This window comes from Mandrillus leucophaeus, unplaced genomic scaffold, assembly GCF_000951045.1.
Source record: "Mandrillus leucophaeus isolate KB7577 unplaced genomic scaffold, Mleu.le_1.0 Scaffold207, whole genome shotgun sequence".
In the NCBI taxonomy this organism is placed as follows: domain Eukaryota; kingdom Metazoa; phylum Chordata; class Mammalia; order Primates; family Cercopithecidae; genus Mandrillus; species Mandrillus leucophaeus.
Window position 1 is genome coordinate 4,359,749 of NW_012102110.1, and position 21,894 is coordinate 4,381,642.

General features: G+C 35.2%; 1 protein-coding gene across 5 annotated transcripts in view; it reads right to left on the reverse strand.

Moving 5' to 3' along the window:
- KIFAP3 (kinesin-associated protein 3) overlaps positions 1-21,894 on the reverse strand; it is a 182,303-nt gene that overhangs the window by 128,889 nt on the left and 31,520 nt on the right. For 4 of the 5 annotated variants that reach the window (XM_011979959.1, XM_011979960.1, XM_011979962.1 and 1 more), the window contains 6 exons: positions 18,150-18,304; positions 10,699-10,754; positions 9,757-9,898; positions 6,900-6,999; positions 5,828-5,952; positions 3,348-3,446 (listed from right to left, as the gene is read on the reverse strand). In XM_011979959.1, the coding sequence (XP_011835349.1) occupies positions 3,348-3,446; positions 5,828-5,952; positions 6,900-6,999; positions 9,757-9,898; positions 10,699-10,754; positions 18,150-18,304 (677 nt within the window). Of the gene's footprint in view, positions 1-3,347; positions 3,447-5,827; positions 5,953-6,899; positions 7,000-9,756; positions 9,899-10,698; positions 10,755-13,133; positions 13,298-18,149; positions 18,305-21,894 lie in introns of all 5 variants that reach the window. The other variant, XM_011979963.1, reaches the window with a different exon arrangement.

Genomic DNA, 21,894 nt, shown 5'->3' on the forward strand with positions numbered 1-21,894 from the left:
CCTCAAGTTATCTGCCCACCTGGGCCTCCTAGAATGCTGGGATTACAGGTGTGAGCCACCACACCTGGCCTTGTGATAGGGTTTGTAACATATGTATAAGTATAATAAATGTTAGTATTAGCATAGAGGTGGGAGAGGGAAGAAGTGATTGTAACACTAAGCATGAAATGGCACAAAATACTTGACAGCAGACTTAACTTATGATAAGTTAAACATGTATCACTTGTAGGTAATTATGATTAAAGATGTGTGATATAAACCTTAAAGCAATCAATAAAATAACAAAAGACTTATAGCTAAGCTAACAATGGAAATAAAATAGAATTTTAAAAAGTCTCAAATTCATATGAAGGTGGACAAGAAGGAAAAAGGAGGAAAAAGACACATACACACATGCAAAGCCAATCTAAATGCTGTTCATAAAAAAACACACTTAATATAGACATAAATATATTAAAAATATATAGACAAATATATCCCATGATAACACTAGTCACAAGAAGTAGATTAACATAAGAAAAGGTAGATTTTAGACAAAAAAATATATCCAGCCATGATGAAGATCACTTCATACTGATAACAAGGACAATTCATCAATAGTACATCTACATCCTACATCTTTATGTCCCCAAGAATAGAGAGCTTCAAAAATACAGAGCGAGACTCCGTCTCAAAAAACAAAACAAAACAAAACAAAACAAAACAAAAAAAAAAACGTGGTGAAAACTGGTAGTAGTACAGGAGCAATAAATAACTCACAATTATAGTCAGAGATTTCAATATTACTCTCTCAACAATAGAAAAACTACAGGAAAACATCAACATACGTAAAGACTTGAACATCAATTATTTGGGAAAAAAAGATCTCCCTTCTAAATAACCCATGGGTCAAAAAAGAAACCAAAAGAGAAACTGGAAAGTATTTAAACTGAATGAAAATGAAAACAGGACATATGAAAATCTGTGGGATGCCATCAAAGAAGTGCTTAATGGGAAATTTTTAGCACTAAATATCTGTATTTGAGAAGAAAGGTCTTGAATAAATGACCTCAGCTTCCATCTTAAAAAAAACCAAAAACCAAAAAAAAAAAAAAACCAAAAATATAAGAGCACATTAAACCCAAAGTAAGCTGAAGAAAAAAAATTATAAAGATCAAAGTAGAAATCAATAGAATAAAAAATTGGTAGGGCTAAAAGCATCTGATATTAAAATTTTCTATAAGCTATGGTAATGAAGACACTGTGCTACTGGCATCAAAACACACAAAAGTGATGGACAGAACAAAATAGAAACCCAAAAATAGGCATGACACATATGGACAAATGGTTCTGACAAAGATATAAATCAATTCAGTAGATAAAAGATAGTGTTCTCAAAAGTAGTACTTACATAATTAGCTATTCATATGCAAAAAAAATGAAGAACTTTGATCCATTCCTCACCCCATATACAAAAATTAACTCAAAATGTATTATAGGCTTAACCAAACTGAGACTATACAACTTCTAGAAGAAAACATGAGAGACAATAATTGTAACCTTTGGTTAGGAAAGGATTTCTTAGCTACAATACCAAAACCACGATCGAAAAAACACTAAGTTGGAATTCATAAAAATGTAAAATTCTGCTCTTAAAAAGATACTTTAGGAGAATGAAATCATGTATCTGCATAAATGCTTATATCCAAAACATGTAAAGAATATATATATAAAACAATCCAATTTAATAATAAGGCAAAAATTATGAAGGCACACTTCAACAAACAAAGAGATGGCAGATAAGCACATCAAGAGATGCTCAACATAATCAGTCACTAGAGAAATTCAAATCAAAACCACATACATTCATGGTGAGAATACAAAAACGACTATTATAGAAAAACATCTGGCAGTTTCTTACAAAGTTAAACATACGCCTATCATATGACTCAGCCATTCCATCATGAGGTATTTAACTAAGAGAGAAGAAAGTGTATGTCCATACAAAGACTTGTAGACAAATGTTCACAGCAGCATTAAAATTGCCAAAAATTGGAAATATTCTAAATGATCAACAGGTGAATACAAAGAAATACTACTTAATAACTATTTGATAAATGCAATAATATGAATGAATCTTTAATTATGCTGAGTAAAACACAAAAACACATATATACTACATGATTTCATTTATATAAAACTCTAGAAAATGCAAACTAGCCTAAAGTGACAGAAAGCAGATCAATGATGACTTGGGATTGAGGAAGAAGGGAGAAGGTAGAAGGAAAGGGAGAGATTACAAAGATGTATGAGGAAATTTTGGGAGTGATGGATATGTACTTTATCTTGATTATGGTCACCATTTCATGGGTATTTACATATGTTAAAATTTATCAAATTATATACTTTAAAATTATACAATTTATTATCTATCAGTTATACCTCAATAAAGCTGTTAAGAGTATACAATATCTGCATAAATAAAATATTTGGTTAGAAACAGAGCTTAAACTTTTGCATGTTAAAAAAGTCAAATTAGTTCTTCGAAACTTTTACACGAAAACAATTGCTTTCTTGAGATCTGATGCATTTTGGATTACATGCTAACATAGATAATACCTATTATTTTCTAGCATATTTTAAAATGAACTTTTGAAAATCTGACATTTTCTCCAACAGGCTGAACTAAATTACTTGGCTTCAAATATTTAAAAAACTCAGTGTAGTTAAAATTGCTAATAATCTTCACAGGATGAAAATATTTTGGGAGTTAACAAGTATTTCCACATACAAAGTTAGTCAAACACCAATTAACTACATGAATCATCAAATAGTCAAGTAGAAACCAGGAATTAAATTCACACTTAAAAGTGCCATGTCATTATCACTAACCACCATAAGATTTTACATCTTATCAGTAACCAAAAAACCATACTATTGAAGTTTTAAATCTCTTAATAAAGCTAGAGACAAGGAATTCTTTTCTATTAAACAAAAGAAATATTTTAAAATTTTTATATCAATTTCCTAGGAAAGCAATAAAATAATTCACTTTATAAAACAAGTAAGTTAGGGTTGAAGAGACAAAGATTGTTATCATTGAAAAGGTCACACACTAGATTAAAAAATCCTTTCTTAGGAAATAAATAATAAGTATATAAACATTTAGGAACTAAACGGGGAAAAATAGTAGAGTGAAATTTAAAACATTACCCATGCTAAAGACAGACGAACTTGTAGCATATTAACATTTATAGAACTTTCAGTTATTCTCACATTAGCTTTACAGGTATGATAAAAAAGTGAACAAAACAAATGTATTTAGAGTAAGTACTTTGTTGCCTTCCTCATTGCTTAGGAATTCATACCTCGTAATAGCTGTTCCTGTTTTACCACAAGCCCCTGGTACTTTTTAAAGGTTTTTTCATAATCCTTTCTCAAGGTTTGATTTTCAGGGTCTTCATCAAGTAAACAACTTGTTAAGGATCATCCATACTCACTGAAGCAAAAAAAATCTACTGATAAATTCTATGAACAACGGCACTATTAGATTTTATATGCAACTTTATCCAGTTATTTGTCTCACCAAAAGTTTAACTAAAATGTTCTCTGTATAATAATTGTGCTGTAACAGCACTTCTTATCTAAGTGCTCATGGATTCCCTAGGAGTCCTTGGGTGAACAAACTTGTTTTTAATGTAGCCCACAGCTAACATCATATAGATGTTTGAACCTCACCAAATACTTGAATTCCCAGAAACTGTATGTGAGTATTTTATGTAGGTGCACAAATCTATAACTTTCAACAGATTATCAAGTGGGTCCACGAACCAAAAATATTACTGCCTCAGAGAATGATTTATTTACTAAGAACACTGGATTTTACTTCAGACAGAGGCCCAGAATATTTAAAGGATATAGATTAAATCTAAAGCTTTTGTAGCAGCCTTTTCAGACTAGAGATGCCAAGAAAGAACTAGTCCAAACTTAAAGGTAAACAAATTTTAAAAATCACATCTTTTGGTCCCAAATCGTCCCCTGGACACCTTGCAAAAATAATCAGTTATTTCAGCATGTGAGTCAAGCATATGACCCCAGAATATGAGTCAATGCAGCTAACCTTGTTGAATACCACTTGTATCAAAGTACAAAGAAATTTAGGACATAAGAAAATAGTAACATGTCAGGAGAAATGACCAGAATTCTGATGTAATTTTTATATCCCTTCAATTACCATAATCTATTGAGTCTAAGACACATTTTCCTCACATCTTAACATCTCCAAAATGGGATGTGTCTTATAATCCATGATGTGTCATAGCTTAATTGAAAGCATATGTTCCTCTCCTAGCGGTTAAACAATAGTGAATCTTAAAATTAATGGTATCTGATATAGAAATACAGTATGTCCTAAGATATCAGTTCTTGTCACCAAACAATCACAAAATGCAAATTCATGATTGCTAAAGAGTTCCACTAGTGGTTCCCTGCATACTTCTCCAGTTTAAATAAATTTTAGATATCACTGAAGCATTCAGGAGTCTTGGGACTCCAGAACTGATGTAAAGTCTCTAGGATTCTTGGGTTGTCGATGTAGTTGAGTCACTGTCAATCTAGATGCCAGAAGTTTATGGTATGCATAGGAAATTTATAAACCTGAAAAGATTCTAATTAAGAAAAGTCAAAGCTTGTGTGTGGTGTGGATTTTATAGCATCTTGGAATTCCATGTGACAATAATAAAAGTCTGAGAGATTTTGTACACAATAACCTGAGTTAACCTATTACAACACAGATTAAATTGAAGCCTCAGGGTTTCCGGAGGCCAAAATTAATATAAAAGTAAGGTCCACTTTTGCACAAAGCAGAGTTAAAAATGTATGATACACTGCACAACAGGAATAAAGTTTTCACTTTTTAAAAGACACAATAAACACGTGATTCAAAGGAAAGTTACCAGCATGCCTAGTTGATCTACAAAACACATCATGTTTGAACAGATAGGAATAAACCAGGGGCCTCCGATCCAGAAGCATTAAGTTGTAGAGGCTAAAATATGATAAATATCTTCAAATATGAGAAGAATTATGATGTTGAAGGGAATATCCTTATTCCATATTGCTTTGGTATGCAATACTAGAACCAATGGATAGAAGTTATTGGGAAATGGACTTCAGTGCACTAAGCAAAAGACTATTATAATAAACAGAATGCTAAACCACAGAATGGGTGAAATAGATAAGCATTGACATTGTTAAAGAAGAGCCGATGTAATGCCATTTGCCAGGGAAGTTGCAGAAAAGATTTTTATATTTGCAAGATAGGTTAAAACAGATACCTAAGTTTTCTTTCACAGGTTCTATCATTCTATAGGCCTTTCAAATTTTTATTTATTAACAACAGTATTTTTGCACTTTCCTAGAAAAATAGAACCTTTAGGTTCATCACCAAATTTACACCAATTCTAATCAAAGTCACCTTAGTACTCACATAGAAGTATATAAGTAGTAGCAGTGAACTAGGCTTAAACTAACCAAAAGATCATAGTGGATGTAATTATGTAATCCTTTAGAGGTTCACCTACTAAGTTACCCGACACAACTACTACCTGCTCCTTCTACCTCATTAACTAATAAAGGTTGTTAAAAGACAAAAAGTGAATGTCAAACTGTATTCATTTTGACAGTTTCAATCTACTTCTTAACCTTCAATAACACACTCCTGCATTGTTTCCAAGTAATGCAATTAACAATTCTAAAAAAGAAAAAAGAAAAGAACAAAACCATCCCACCCATCCAAAGCTTATAGCAAAAGGCAAAAGAGGGTTCAAATGCCACCCTAAAAGGATATCAGCTTTCTTCTTCTTTGAAAGTTCTTCTTGCCAAAGCTCATGTCTTTTTAACTCATGATCAATAATATTCATACACAGAGCTCCAATTTTATAATGAGTAATAAGTCCATGAAACTGAGAAAAGCTTTAAAGAAGACATTTTAATATATATTTAAAAGAATACATTTTATGGGTACAGGAAATTTGTTTTTGGTGATCAACGGTACAAACCATGTAGAAAATAAATTTGATATACATATTTTAAAAGATATATCAACAATACACTACTAGGAAGACTTGAGATTATAAAATTATTTTAAATATATCACACTACCCTTACCTAAAATACAGTTATTTTTAAGAAGTTAGAAAGTAGACATTTTTTGTAACTAACCACCATATTAACTACTCAGATATTCACAATAGATTTTTAGATTATTGTCTAACAAAACTAATAATGTATCAATACTAGACATACATTTTATTTATTGTGTAAAACTGACATCAATTAGTAAAGTACTAGTAATTAGGTTTTACATATGTTTTCTAAACAATTCATTCATCCAAGTATTTATTCAATAAACAATTATTTGCTAATACTAGCACATTTTTAGAACAGAAGCAGCAATTCTCTAGGAATTGGCTAGAACTTTTCATAACATTTTAATAAACATCTTTCTTAAGGATATATGTGTATAAATAATAAATATGAATACATAATAAGTATGTATTTGCACATACATCCATATATATAACAATAAAATTTACTGAGCACTTACTGTGGGTCAGGTCTTATTCTAAGCATTTTAATTTTTAATTCATTTAATCCGAAAAACTATCCAAAGAGGGTGCGACTATTACTATCCAAATTTTACTCATAAGGAAACTGAGGCATGAGTGAGTATAGACTAAATGAAAGATAGAATAACAGATAGCAAGACAGAAAATGGGAAACAAGAATAAGAATTTAGCGGTACAGCATAGGCAGACACACAGAGAAACTGAGAGAACGAGTGATCTACAAATTGAATCAATGACACAAACAGCAATAGAGATACAGTAGTCATTTGATTTAATAATTTTTATACTCACCTGGAAAAGCAAAAAAAGATGTAAATTATGTTTGTAGCTAACTCAACACTTTGCTTCCAGTCTTCTCTCAGGACCCTTGCTAATGCACCAAGGGCAGTTTCTAAAGAAAAAGGAGAAGTACCGAAATGATCATTCTCCTTGCTCTGGTATAAAGGGTGATTGGTTTTAAATGTCTAGTTATTAATAAATAACAAAGCTAAGATAGAACTGGGACAAAAAGTAGTATGCTTCTTTCCAATACGGACAGCTACTTTTAAAACTAAAATGTAACTTTACTTAAAGATACGTAACATGCTACTTCAAGTATATACTGTACACAGAAGTAATCAAATATGATTTAGATAAAGTGACATAATATATATTATGGTAACAATAAAATAAAAAGCTTTTCATTTTTTAATTTAATAATCTTAAATTAAGAACTGCAATCTTAATTTGTAAGATTAAGAACTGTACTCTTACTACTGCAGTACTGATTTTTTTCTTTTTAACATCTGATTTAATGTATTTGATAATATGAAAAAAACTTGAATAAGTCTAGAAAAAAATGAGCAGTTTAGTAGACTAACACTAGTTCCATTAAAGTAAATTAAAAACCAAATAAAATCTATACACAGAAAAATAAATTTAATATTTCAGTATCACACTGAATTTATGCTAATAGCTGCAAATAAAACAAAAAGCGTTCACAAAATTAACTTTCAGGTAGGTTAATAAGCATTTCTGCTAAAATTTTCTCTTCAGGAAATGAAAATTATAAATTAATGACATAGTTTCAAATTGGGTTGGTACATGGCATACTAATTCTTAAAATAATTAAAACAAAATAAAATACCTGTATGTTAAAATATAAAAATCATAATTCCACTGTTTTTAATAGATACTCAGGATTTACAATAGTACTTTATGGACTGCATTATAAGTATTTATTATGGCAATGAAAATGTTCCATATTTGAGCTTTCTGGCTATTCGGACTATGAACAAAAATTAATTGTATTAGTTATGAATCCACATAGTGACAAATTTTTTAGCAAATTAAAAATCATCCTATGATAGCATTTCACAGTATTATTCATATTCACAATGCAGAGAACTGGAATAGTATATGCTTTGAAAAAAATTATTTTGGAGTCATGTAAATAGGTTGGCAATGCATATTAACATGCAAAGCCTCCCAAAAGTCCTATTTAATAAAGAATCCAGTATAGCTTTGTTCAATCTAGTAATTCCCAAAGGTATTTGACCATTATAATCCAGAGAAAATAGTATTTCTTAAAATACTAGCCTATACAGAACTGTTCTATAATGTCATAAATTTAGGCATAGGTTTAGTGACCTATTTGCAAAATTTTATTTCATTTTTCTCCTTTAAAACAGAATAGAGAAACATCTCAATAAAAATACAGTTACAGGAGTTGTACACAGTTTACCAAGAAACAGCTAAAAGAAAATATAGTTTACAAGAGGTTAAAAGACAATCCCAAATTAATTTCTACATTGAATGCAATCATAATCAAAATCCCATTATGACTTTTCACAGAATATGATGAAGTAATCTCAAAGTATATAAGACAAATGTGCAAGACCAGTAAAGCCAATTCTTGGGGAAAGAAAGCAATTTGGAACATTTTTTCCCACATATTCTAAAGTTCAAGTCAAAATAAAAAACAACACAACAATAGTGTGGTATCGGTATGTAAATAATCAAATAAACCAATGGAACAGAAGGAGAGGGAACACTAAAACAATTCCATGAAAATATGGAACAGTACCTGCCACAGAATAAGTTTTCAAGAATTATCTATTTCATAAAAGAATAGCAAGCATATAGCAGAAAAGGCATTTGAAATACTTATTTGAAAATACTGATTGAGAAAACTATTGATTTGAATTATTTTATCCAGGTATTTGGCAACAACCAGAAAGGCATTCTCTCTCATGTAATGCAAACCAGATAATAAACACATCTTTCCTATTTTGTTTTTGATAAATGTATAATCAGAAAACTATGGATTTAAAATGATTCTATAGGCAGGGCGTGCGGTGGCTCATGCCTGTAATCCCAGCACTTTGGAAAGCGGAGGCGGGTAGATCACCTGAGGTCGGGAGTTTCAGATCAGCCTGACCAATATGGTGAAACCCTGTCTCTACTAAACACACACACACACAAATTAGCCGGGCATGGTGGCACATGCCTGTAATCCTAGCTACTCAGGAGGCTGAGACGGGAGAATCACATGAACCCGGGAGGCGGAGGTTGCAGTGAGCCGAAGGTCGCAGTGAGCAGAGATCGTGCCACCGCACTCCAGCCTGGGCAACAGAGGGAGACCTTGTCTCAAAAACAAAAACAAAACAAAACAAAACAAAAATGATTCTATAGTGGTATTACTGAGAAAAGGGTGTTAAAAACATTCTATCTCCTTTTCTTGTTACTACCAAGTACTTCCAGTGAAAGGAAAGCAAATACTTGATGTGAAATTCAATCTCAATGGAACTGCAAAGATTAATAGCTTTCCCTGTGCTACTGAGAAAAAACTAATACTGGAACTTTAATAAAACATGATATATATATTTATGCAAATGTCTGTAGTTTGATCTTATATTCTAATTGAAACAATAAAAGAGTTTCCCAGAGTAGAAGAAAGAAAAGGTATAGTACCATTAATGCTTAATTTTCCTTGTTTACATTAAACGGTTTGTGAATTCTCCGGAGAATATTTAAATGCTATGCTCTCAATTTAAAAAATCTGAGTAGAAAGAAATAAAAAGCTGGAAAATATATGCAGTCTTAAGTTTTGTATATATAATTGTAACTTGTTCATCTATTATGATTAAACATGTTTTATGGTAATCACCATTTAATAGTAGTTCTTCCAAGTTATCAGGATTTCGAGCAAGCTGCAGGATCAAAGCAGAACCCCGAACCTTGTCAGGAATATCTTCATATAATAACTCAATATATTCATCCATGTCATTAATGTTAGCAACTTCATCAATCTGAAACAAAGGAAGAAGCAGAAAGTACTCATCAACAATGCTCAACAGATCCACTGTCAAAGAAATAATATTTTGTGATCAATACAGATATAACAATACAGAAATTTCCAAAGAACTCATAGTAACCATCTTTTTGGATAGGGAAATTTTAGATCTTTAGACCTAGGACTCTAATACAAAACCCCATGATAAAATGAGATGTATATAAACTTTAAAAATTGTTTATCAATATAAAGTATCTTAAATGTAATAAAAAATATTTGTATCTACTATATTAGATTAAACAATATTTCAAAACATATTACAATAAGAATATGTAAACATTTTTGCCCATCATTTACCAAAATTAATTGCTTAGAAAGCACAACCAGCCACAGGTACAGCGGCTCACAGCTACAATCCCAGCACTTTGGGAGGCCGAGGCGGGCAGATCACAAGGTCAGGAGTTCGAGACCAGCCTGACCAACACGGTGAAGCCTCGTCTCTACTAAAAATACAAAAATTAGCTGGGTGTGGTGGCACGCACCTGTAATCCCAGCTACTCAGGAGGCTGAGGCAGGAAAATCGCTTGAACCCAGGAAGCAGAGGTTGTGGTGAGCCGAGATCACGCAAAAAAAAAGCAGAACCAATACTTTTTGTCTTTTTCAATTAAATAATGGTTTTCTAGCTTTCTCAGGTACCTGAGTTCAGTCATTTTTAAAAAATACCACATGCTTAATGTGATTGTGTGTATTATTGATGGAAAAAGGCAATATCTTATAATTCAGTCCTCTATTAGATCAGAACGCATGCAGTCTTACCTCCATTCCTTCAAAAGGAGGTGGATCTTTAGGCTTGCTTGATTTTTCTTTTTTCTCTGTAACAAGATTTTTTTTTTAAATAAGGAGAATTAGGTTTTTAGGGTTTCTAGGTAATTTTTATTTTCAGCAGCTGAGTTTAATTCTAGCTAAACTGGGGATATTAAAACCAGTTTATGAAATAATCTCTTTTCAATGTATAAAAATGCTCATATATAATCAATTCGATCAAATGAGGATATCAAGGAGAGTATAAATTAATAAAATCTATATCACCAACTTCCTCCTTGGTTAACTTTTTGGGTATGTAAGGTATACAGTCAGACTTGCCAACAAGCAGCAAAATAGTCTGTTCTAAGTATCCTCTCTTTCCCTTCCTAATTCAAATTTAAGGTAGGAATAGGAAAATCAATAAGGCAAAGAAAAAAGTATGACTTGAGTAATATAAAAACTAAAATGAAAATTAACAAAGCAGAAAGAAATAAAAATTGGTAAATTTAAAACCTAAGATATAGAATAGTTGTTAACTGGTTCTTTTTTAACAAGTAAAATTAATATCATAAATTAAAAGGCAAACATTTATTACTTATATTAATTAAATCCCCACTTATTCCCAAATAAAGAGTTATCCAAAGGTGCTGAACACAAGTTTGAGCCATTCGTTTATACTGAATTATCTAATTAATGGCATAATTTAATTTTTTAACAAAAAAACTATCAAATACTTTATTGATCTGGATTATAAGTCTAAGTAATGTATGTACATTAAAGTAAGTTAGAATGTCATCAAAATTTTTGATTCCATAATTAGCAAATAAATATATGATAGAATTAGTCATTATTTTCAGAGGACAGCACTCATTCTATGTAAGATCATACATTCTCAACAGCTTAATTCTGCTTCAGACAGATAATTTACTAAGACAGTGGTTTTAATTATGCAAAAAAAAATCACTGAATGTAATGAATTACACAACCAAGTAAGTATTATTGTTTCAATTGCTTTTAAGATAAGATTTCTGGCTTTGGAATACCGCTTGCCAAGTAAAAGAATTTTAACAAAGAAAACCAGTAGTGTAAAAAAAAGTGTATATTTAATATACACTTCCTAAAGAATTTCCTATGTCTTCAATTATTAATAATACTCTACCCACATAGAGAAAATATTGATTTGAATTATTTTATCCATGTATGATGACATGAACATTTTTTCATATTCCTCTAATTTCTGGGGAGCAAGGTAAAACCACTGATTTGCCCTGAAAACACAGTGAAAGAGTTTTTACTGGTTCAAAGATACTTTATTCTAAATGCCTTCAGAATTATATTAATTTGGCACTAGGAAAGATCAACTTTAACTATACTGTACAACCTACAATAAGTAGACACAGATCTTAAAAGACTACCAGATTTGCTTTTCTCCTTGGATTTATTGGACTATGTGATCTCTCATCATTTACAGACATCTTAACAAGAATATTCTATTAACAAAATACCTAATACAAATTTTCCTTGATAATATTTTCCTTATCTACATAGTACTTAACAATGCCAGGTATGTGATTAGAAGCAATCACATTCAAAATGTCTATTTTTGCTTTTTTTTTTTTGAGACGGAGTCTTGCTCTGTTGTCAGGATGGAGTGCAGTGGCACGGTCTTGACTCACTGCAACCTCTGCCTCCTGGGTTCAAGCGATTCTCCTGCCTCAGCCTCCTGAGTAGCTGGGGTCACAAGCATGCACCACCACACCCAACTATTTTTTCATTTTTACTACAGATGGGGTTTCACCATGTTGGCCAGGATGGCCTCGATCTCTTGACCTCGTGATCTGCTCGCCTCGGCCTCCCCAAGTGCTGAGATTACAGGCGTGAGTCATCATACCCGGCCCTTTTTGCTTTTAAATAAATTTACAACCATTTAATTCATTCAACAAATATATGTTGACCATCTATGTTAGACACTGTATTCACAGCTAATAAAAGTATATATTAAGTACAAGGCATTTTATTTGCTGTATATGAAGAGAGACTAATTTGAAAAAATTCCAAACAAAATTTTTTTTTTTTTCCTACTTAGTCCAATCAAAACTTCAGCACTGATATATTATTTTAAGAGCACCAGCTGGGCACAGTGCCTCATGCCTGTAATCCCAGCACTTTGGGAAGCCGAGGCAGGAGGATCACTTGAACCCAGGAGTTTGAGACTAGCCTAGGCAACACAGTGAGACTCCCATCTCTACAAAAAATGTAAAAAATTAGCCAGGTATGGTTACAATTTAGTGGTGAACTCATAAAGGGATACCCATCGTGGGCATCTGCCTGTGGCTCGGTGACCTCTTGACATTTCAGAGGCCCAGAGATGAATCCAAGTGGCTGCCTGGCTTCTTTAAGCCAGGGGCTGTCTCTGCTGCCTCCCTTGCCAGCAAGGCATTGCCGACCTTCACATAAGCTTGCTTGGAGTAGAGAAACAGTTTCTGAATCGGAAAGATTTCTCCGGTAAGTATTCCCAAGCGCAATCGACATCCCTTTTGCCTTCTCCTGATCAGTTGGCCTCCTTAAAGGTCCTGTTGCCTCTTCAGAGGTCCTGTTGACACTTCCTAATCTGTAAAAAGGGCCCTGTTTAAGGGGGATTTTCCCAATTGGAAGGAGAACAAAGGGCAATGTTTGGGGGGAGTACTCCTGGATGATTTGGTTTCAGTTATGAAACCTGATTTTACAGTTCTGACTTACTGGGGTCTCATGTCTGTTCTTATCTTGTCCTGTTTGTGTGTGGGGAACCCAGAAGGAAACATTAGCAGAAGTTCAGTGGGCTTAACAAGTGGAAAGGGGGGGGGTCTGTTTTATCTGTTTTGCTAGGTTAAAACTTGGATACTGAGCCAAGTAACTGGTGTTTGTCTTTGTTATGTGTGTATTGTAATCTTCTCTCGGTCGATACAGGAAATGCTAACTTGATCCCTCCTACTTCAAGCAGCCCCTTGGATTCTATCTTGCAAAACTGGGCAGCTTTCACCTATGAACCCATGAAAACAAAGAAAATTGTTTTCTTTCATAATCAGCAAGCAGGGTGATCAAAGCTCTGCTCTTTTGGAAGCCACAGTTTAAGAGAATCCAGGAACCCAACAAGGGGGCAACAGGGTAGTAAGAATCGTTTACCAGTCAGGCTCCTGATCTCTCTGTGTAGAATCTGGCTGAGCAAAAGGTAAAAAAATCAGTTTCCTGCAAGGTTTTGATTAATAGGAGAAAAAGATGTGTATGACTAGTCTTGGGAAATACTGACTCTGGTGTACTTTTTGGTTTATTAATATTCATATTGTTCCCTTTCTTTCCAGAAATAATCTTTTCTTTGTCTTTCTGTGCTCTTCATAAAGAAAAGGTACTAACTGAGGGCTCCTCTCATCTTGTTTTATGTCCTTGAAAACTTGACCTGTGACCGAGTGAGCTCTATAAAATAGAACAATTCCTTTACACTATATACTCTGGTTTCAATAATTACTTTATTTTGCTCTTCCTCCACATTGGCTACCTTCTTGGAGAACACAGGTCACAGAGGCATTTTCTATTGCCCTGACATAATTTTCTGCTTTTGCGGGTAGCTTCGAGGCTAGTGACCTGAGCTCACACAGACCCACATCTAAGCTTTCTCTAGACTTAAGGCCCAACCAGCAATCCGTTTTACTGTCATTTTAGCCAGTATAGATGACAACAAGCAAGGAACTGAATATTATGTTTTTTTCATATTAGTTTGCATTTCCTTATGCATCCAGTGAACCAAGTCCCCAGAAGTTGTATCCATCTCCAAATTCACTGTAACTTTTACCTTTAGTAATTGGGCACAGCCCAGCTGCAGTTCCATGCCATGGATGATCACATGGTCACACAGGAATCAAAGGTTCCTTATCCTCCACCTTTTTATTTTATAGATTAATATCATCAGCTCCCTGAGGAAACTATACTGAAATGGCTTATGAGAGTAACTAATTTGGGAGCAGTGTCTTTGGTTTTAAATGCTGCAGAGTGAAAGAACGTGTTTGGGTTGGTATGGTACCCACTACTCACAATTAAACAATTGCAAATGATTATACATGAACCAGACAAACAGGACATGATTAGTGAGGAAAGAGTTAGCCTAATGAATTGGATAAAAGCCACTGTAAGGTCTCTTTACCCTAAGAAAGGGGACTGTCTGACTCTACCTGTAACTGCCAAGTGGAGTACCCCAGATGAAGCAGCTAATGTGGTTTGTATGCAAGCCATATGGGACTGGCATTATGATGACAGGGATATTCACCCCTTGAATATGCCCATTACCCAGGTCATGGTCAGCTTCTCCTCATGGGTCTTACAGATGCTAACAGAAAATATGAGGTTCGTTAACAAGGGAATGGTGAAGGGTAGAGGGGAGGGTCAAAGGATGCATCCCAGGAAGATGGGAAGTTTTAAACAGTTATTAAGAAATATGACGAATGAAGAAAACATTGATAGGAGTAAAACTAAGAGGAAAAGAAAAGGGGAGAGTCAGGGGACTCATCCCAGCAGAATGAAAATCTTTAGACAGTTATTAAGAAATTGAATGAATAAAATGGAAATTGATGGCGTTCAAACAAAGGCCTTAATTGCTGGTTCCCCCAATATTAAAGGGTACCAAATTAGTTTTCTGTACTTACCCCAATTGGAGACATTTTTTTAAAAATCAGAAGACAAAGATCAGTATGAGAAAACTGACCAACAATTGCCTAGGGTGATGTTGAGGTGACTAATCAACATAAAGATTGACTAAAAAGCCTTGGTCCTTTAGCTAAACCCTCTGCTGGGAACCCAAATCTCTTTTCACAGGAGAGGGTAAAATGGTCTGGGAGTGAAGAGAAATTGCCAGGACCAGAACATAAAATTAAGGGTGGATAGGATTATCAAAGTTGAAATGTTTATATAGGCTTTTTGTAAGTAATTGTGTATTCTTTACCTAAATGTCTTATGAAAATGGATATTGTATCTGACTAGGGGATGTTTTCTCTACCTAGTACTATAAAACTGAAGGCATGCAAATCTGCCCTTCAAGCTATAATTAACTGGACATACTACAATGGGAACCAGTAAGATTGCCCGAGCCCACAGAATATGGAATAGAAGCTGGAGTGCTGGTAGGAACAAATTATCCACTTGATAGCCTTTTGTGGAATGTTTACTGAGGCTTATAGCAAAAGTCTGTGAGCACATCCCAGTGATGACTGCTGTGACTCTGGACTAGAGAATTTCCACTTAAGAGGCATTTACTGCCTTGTTACAGGACATTAACTGAAGACATCCTATGATGGAAGGACATACAATGATCATGACATCTGAAATACCCATGCTATTTGGGGCAATGTCAGAAACAGTCTAACTGGGGACAGCAGTGCCCAGAAGAGCTCCATAATAAAATGGAGATACTTTGTATATGATCATGCTACTTGGGAAATTCGAGGAGGAGACACTCATGAGCAGGGAGCCTCTTTTTCCCCAGGATTGACTCTGAAACTGTGTGAGAAGCTGCAGGATTCTACGGTGTCCGTTAAACAGCTCTTACCTGACTGACAAAGAGCTGCCTGATTTATGAAAGGCAATTCCAAGGTGAACAGACAACATCCTGTTTGGAAGTTGGCTACTCTGACTGAAGACGAGTCAAGAAAACTTTTTTTTTTCTTTTGAGCTATTTATAGCTTACGACAAGTAAAGTACATCTTTATGAGCAAAATTCGCCTTTCTACCTGAGTTCTCACAAATGTGGAAACTTCATTCATAAGTATTATTTTATGGCAATATAGTTATTTGCATAAGTTCAATAAGAATCTGCTTTCTTTTGTAGCAGGACATAATTGCAGATGCTGGTTACTTTACCAAGGCTTTGACTGGATTGGCATATTTTCAGATATGACTAAACTGCTTTGAGGAATTGATGTTGACTTTATAGAGCCAATAAAAGCCCCTCGGAAAGACTAGCCTTCTACCTTGTCTATGTAGTTTCTTTTTAGGGTTCCTCACCTGTGATAAGTAAAAAATGTTACTTTCAACAGATCCAGAAAACTCAAGTTATTTTGGGACCTCCACAAGAAATGAGTTCACCCAATTCATACAGGTGTCTGCAGGCATGGATAAATCCTTGGTTTAGCTAACCTTGAGGCTTTCAAAAAGTCTAAACTAAGATTCCTTATGGAAAAGTTCCTGCAAAGTCAACTTAAAAGAGCCTATATGGCCAATCAATATTCTTGCCATACTTTATGCAAATAGGCCAAGTATAATAAGACTTATTTTGGAAATAAATTGGTCCTACTATAATTTGTCTTTGGTAGAAATGGCATACTAGAGATAAAAATTTTGTTTCAAAAGAAACAATAGTATACCTGTTACTAGATTCTAGCCTTGTCTATTATTTTTGGGTTTTTATTGTTTTCTACAATTTGAACTAAACCTGAATTCTTTCCTGGCTACAAGTCTTCAAACTAACATTTTCAAAATTTTCTTCCATTCTTCTGACTTGAACTCTGTTCCAGACAGAAATATAGTTATAACTAAGCATTAATTAGGCTACACTTTGGCTCATTACCTTGCTGCTAAAGTCACATAGCACTACATACTGACCATTTACATCCCCATTGTTCTTACAGACAGGATCTCTGACGTTAAGAATCATAAGGATTTTGCTTAAGGATCATTTAAAATGTTTTTCAGACCCTGAGTTGCAGTGAAACAGCTGACACCTCGGAAGACCCTCATAGAGGAAAGAAATCAGCATGAGAATACAGCTTCTTCATCATCCTGTCCCATTACTTCACCTTACACTCTTTGACCAATCAACAATCTCCACACTTCAGCCCAATCCAAAATCCTTAAAAACTCTAGCCCCAAACTTCTCAGGGAGATGGATTTGAGGTTTTCTCTCATCTCCTAGTTTGGTGACCCCCAAATTAAACTTTTTTCTTGCTGCTGCTGCCAAAAAAAAAGGAAACAAAGAAAAATAATTCATGAAAGTTATATCCGTTGGATAGTCTAAGGCATATGATATATATTTTAACACTTACATAATCCATCCAAATGAGAAACAAATATAAAAAAGAAGCTTATAAAGTATCAGTCTAGTTGGTGCAGTGAAAATAGGTTTTCTGCCCCAAATTCTTTCCTTTTATTATTCTAGAATCAATATGACAGACATTTCCTTTTTTATTCTTACTTCAGTATATGTGTACATACACAAAACATGAAAAAAGAATTAGACCATTTTATGTGGAAGCATCTAATATAAAGCCTACCATGAAAGCAATTAATGTTTATTCTTTGTTGTTTACTCATTCATAGCACTGGTGAAAAAAACCTACCCAAAATCAAATATCAATAGTTTGATAAACTTTTGTTTATAGTTGTTTGACAAACTATAAACAACTTTGGATCTGCATTAGGAAGCCAGGAATTCTACTACTTACCTTTTCCTGACAATGAATCACGGCGGTTCTGTAGATAGTACAACAGCTGTTCTACCTCATTTAGTTTTGAAGGATGAATGAGTTTACATTCTTCAACCACCTTCCTTGCCAGGGAAGTTATATCTGTGTTGGCATTGAGACTCTTAAGTCGAATGCTGTAGGTATGACAGAATTTTTCAACTCACGTATTATAAAAGTAATAACTGCAATACTACTACTTTAAAATAATTTATAGGTTATAAATTATTATAGAGAATCTGGCCATAGACTCTTAGTAAAATAAAGTATTAGATATAATTGGACTTAGAAAAATACAAGGCAGTGATTTTCTGTGAGCTAGACAAACAAAATAACAAAAGGAACACAAAATCTTCCAACTCTCTAGGCAAGACAGCATATTCGGAGATTCTGTTTTAAAATGGTATTTCTGATATAAAATATATAAAGTCTTTAGCATTATCAAATGTAAGAATTCATACCATCATAAATAAATCATTTTCTTAACCATACCCACAAATGCTAACTTTTTTTCAGCTAGGGACAAGACACAATATTGATACGTTCAGATTCAGTTGCTCTGGTGGTAATTATATAGAAAGTAAAAGCAAAAGAAAGTGAAATCCGGCTGGGCGCAGTGGTTCACATCTGTAATTCCAGCACTTTGGGAGGCTGAGGCAGGGGGTTCACAAGGTCAGGAGCTCGAGACCAGCCTGGCCAATATGGTGAAAACCCGTCTCTACTAAAGATACAAAAAATTTGCCGGGTGTGGTGGTGTGTGCCTGTAATCCCAGCTACTTGGGAGGTTGAGGCAGGAGAATTGTTTGAACTTGGGAGGCAGAGGTTGCAGTGAGCCAAGATCACACCATTATACTCCAGCTTGGGCGACAGGGGAAGACTCTGTCTCAAAAAAAAAAAAAAAAAAAAAAAGTGAGATCCACTTTAAGATCTGTATGAGGAATTTTGAGGAACAAATGAATACATTTTATACTTAGGTTAGTGCATTAACAATAATAAGCCGACACCTCCCTCTTTTTAAAGTTAGCCCAGGAGATTCACTGGGAACCCATTAAGAAACCATTATTAAGAGTCTGGAAACAATTGCCTAGTTAGGGGATTCAGGGTACCAGGAAGAGGTATAAAGACATAAAATTAGATTCAAAGTGAAGAGTCAACCTGGTGGCAAAAGACTGTCAAGCAGATGTTCCCATGCAAGCTTCTTTTCAAAAAGAGAAAAATAAGCAAGCAGCCACTGTGTAGAATTATTTTGTGTTAAAGATGGCTAACTTTTTGTTGGAAGACATCAAGGAATTAGAAGGAGCAGGAGTGGAGATCTCAGACCAATGTCCTGTAAGCTTATTATTCATACACAGATGATTTCTTCTGAAACCATTCCAGCAGAATGACTTAGATATTCCTAGCTATATATTCAACCCCAAATCTGGTTATCCTGGGGTTCTACAAGCTATGTAATCGCTTTTAATAAATTCCTTTTCTGTTTAAATTTGTTAGAGTGGTTTCTAATGTTTACAAGAAGAACTCTAGCAATATTCTGTCCCTTTATTTCTTCTTTACCTTATTTGGTTTTTTTTTTTTTTGGTTTCTACCTTGAAAGTCCTTTAATTTTATTATATTTTTATATAGTCTTAGCTGCATATCAGAAGGCATAGAGAGAAAGGTAGGTCAATACAGAGAAAAACTCTAAAAAGACCTCTAGTTTGCTTCCAATTGCTTGGAATTATGAGTAAAACTGCTATAAACATTCAAGTGCAGCTTTTTGTGTGAACATGTTTTCAACTCATTTGGGTAGATATCTAGGGGCATGAGGAGGGTCCAAGATGGCTGAATAGAAACAGCCCCAGTGTGCAGCTCCAAGTGAGATCAACGCAAAAGGTGGGTGATTTCTACATTTCCAACTGAGGTATCCAGTTCAACACATTGGGACTGGTTAGGCAGTGGGTACAACCCATGGAGAGTGAGCAGAAGTGGGGTGGGAGGACATCACTTCACCCAGGAAGTGCAAAGAGCCGGGGGACATCCCTCCCTCAGCCAAGGGAAGGTGTAAGGGACTGTGCTACCCGGCCCGGGTGCTATGCTTTTCCCACAGTTTTTGCAGTCCACAGATCAGGAGATCCTTTGTGAGCCAATACCACCTGGGCCCTGGATTTCAAGCCCAAAACCAGGCGGCTGTTTGGGTAGGCACTGAGCTAGCTGCAGGAGTTTTTTTCATACCCCAGTGGTGCCTGGAACCCCAGCAAGACAGAACTGTTCACTCCCTTGGAAACGGGGCTGAAGCCAAGGAGTCAAGTGGTCTCACTCAGGGAGTCCTACTCTTATGGAGCCCAGTAAGCTATGAACCACTGGCTTGAAATTCTCACTGCCAGCACAGCAGTCTGAAGTTGACCTGGGATGATCAAGCTTGGTGAGGGGAGGGGGGCCTGCCATCAGTGAGGCTGTAGTAGGCAGTTTTCCCTGGACAGTGCTAAGGAGACTGGGAGGTTTAGACTGGGTAGAATTCACCACAGTGTGGCAAAGTGCTTCTTTAGATGCCTCCTCACTGGACAGGGCACCTATAAAGGAAATGCGGCAGCCTTAGGGGCTTACAGATAAAACTCATCTCTCTGGGACAGAGAACCTGGCAGGAGGGGTGGCTGTGGGCACAGCTTCAGCGGACTTAATCTTTCCTGCCTGCTGGCTCTGATGAGAGCAGCTGATCCTGACAGGGGGAATTCTCCCAGCACAGCACACTAGCTCTGCTAAGGGACAGACTACCTCCTCAGGTGGGTCCCTGACCCCTGTGCCTCCTGACTGGGAGAGACCTCCCAACAGGGGTTGACAGACATCTCATATAGGAGATCTCTGGCTGGCATCAGACAAAGCTTCCAGGGGAAGGAGCAGGCAGCAATATTTGCTGTTCTGCAGCCTCCAGGCGAATGGGGTCTAGAGTGGAATTCCAGCAAACTTCAGCAGACCTGCAGAAGACGGACCTGGCTGTTGGAAGATTAACAAACAGAGAGCAACAACAACAACATCAACAAAAAATATCCCCCAACAAAAACCCCATCCAAGGGTCATCAGCCTCAAAGATCAAAAAGGATAAATCCACAAAGATGAGGAGAAACCAGCACAAAAACGCGGAAAATTCCAAAAACCAGAATGCCTCTTCTCCAAATGATCGCAAGTCCTCTCCAGCAAGGGCACAAAACTGGATGGAGAATGAGATTGATGAAATGACAGAAGCAGGCATCAGAAGGTGGGTAATAACAAACTCCTCTTAGCTAAAGTAGCATGTTCTAACCTAATGCAAGGAAGCTAAGAACCTTGATAAAAGGTTACAGGAAATGCTAACTAGCATAACCAGTTTAGACGAAACATAAATTACTTGATGGAGCTGAAAAACACAGCATGAAAACTTCATGAAGCATACACAAGTATCAATAGCCAAATCAATCAAGCAGAAGAAAGAGTATCAGAGACTGAAGATCACCTTGCTGAAACAAGGCACAAAGACAAGATTAGAGAAAAAAGAATGAAAAGGAACAAACAAAGCCTCCAAGAAATATGGGACTATGTGAAAAGGCCAAACCTACGATTGATTGGTGTAACTGAAAGTTACAGGGAGAATGGAACCAAGTTGGAAAACACACTTCAGGGTATTATCCAGGAGAGCCTCCCCAGCCTAGCAAGACAGGCCAACATTCAAATTCAGGAAATACAGAGAACACCACTAAGATACTCCTCAAGAAGA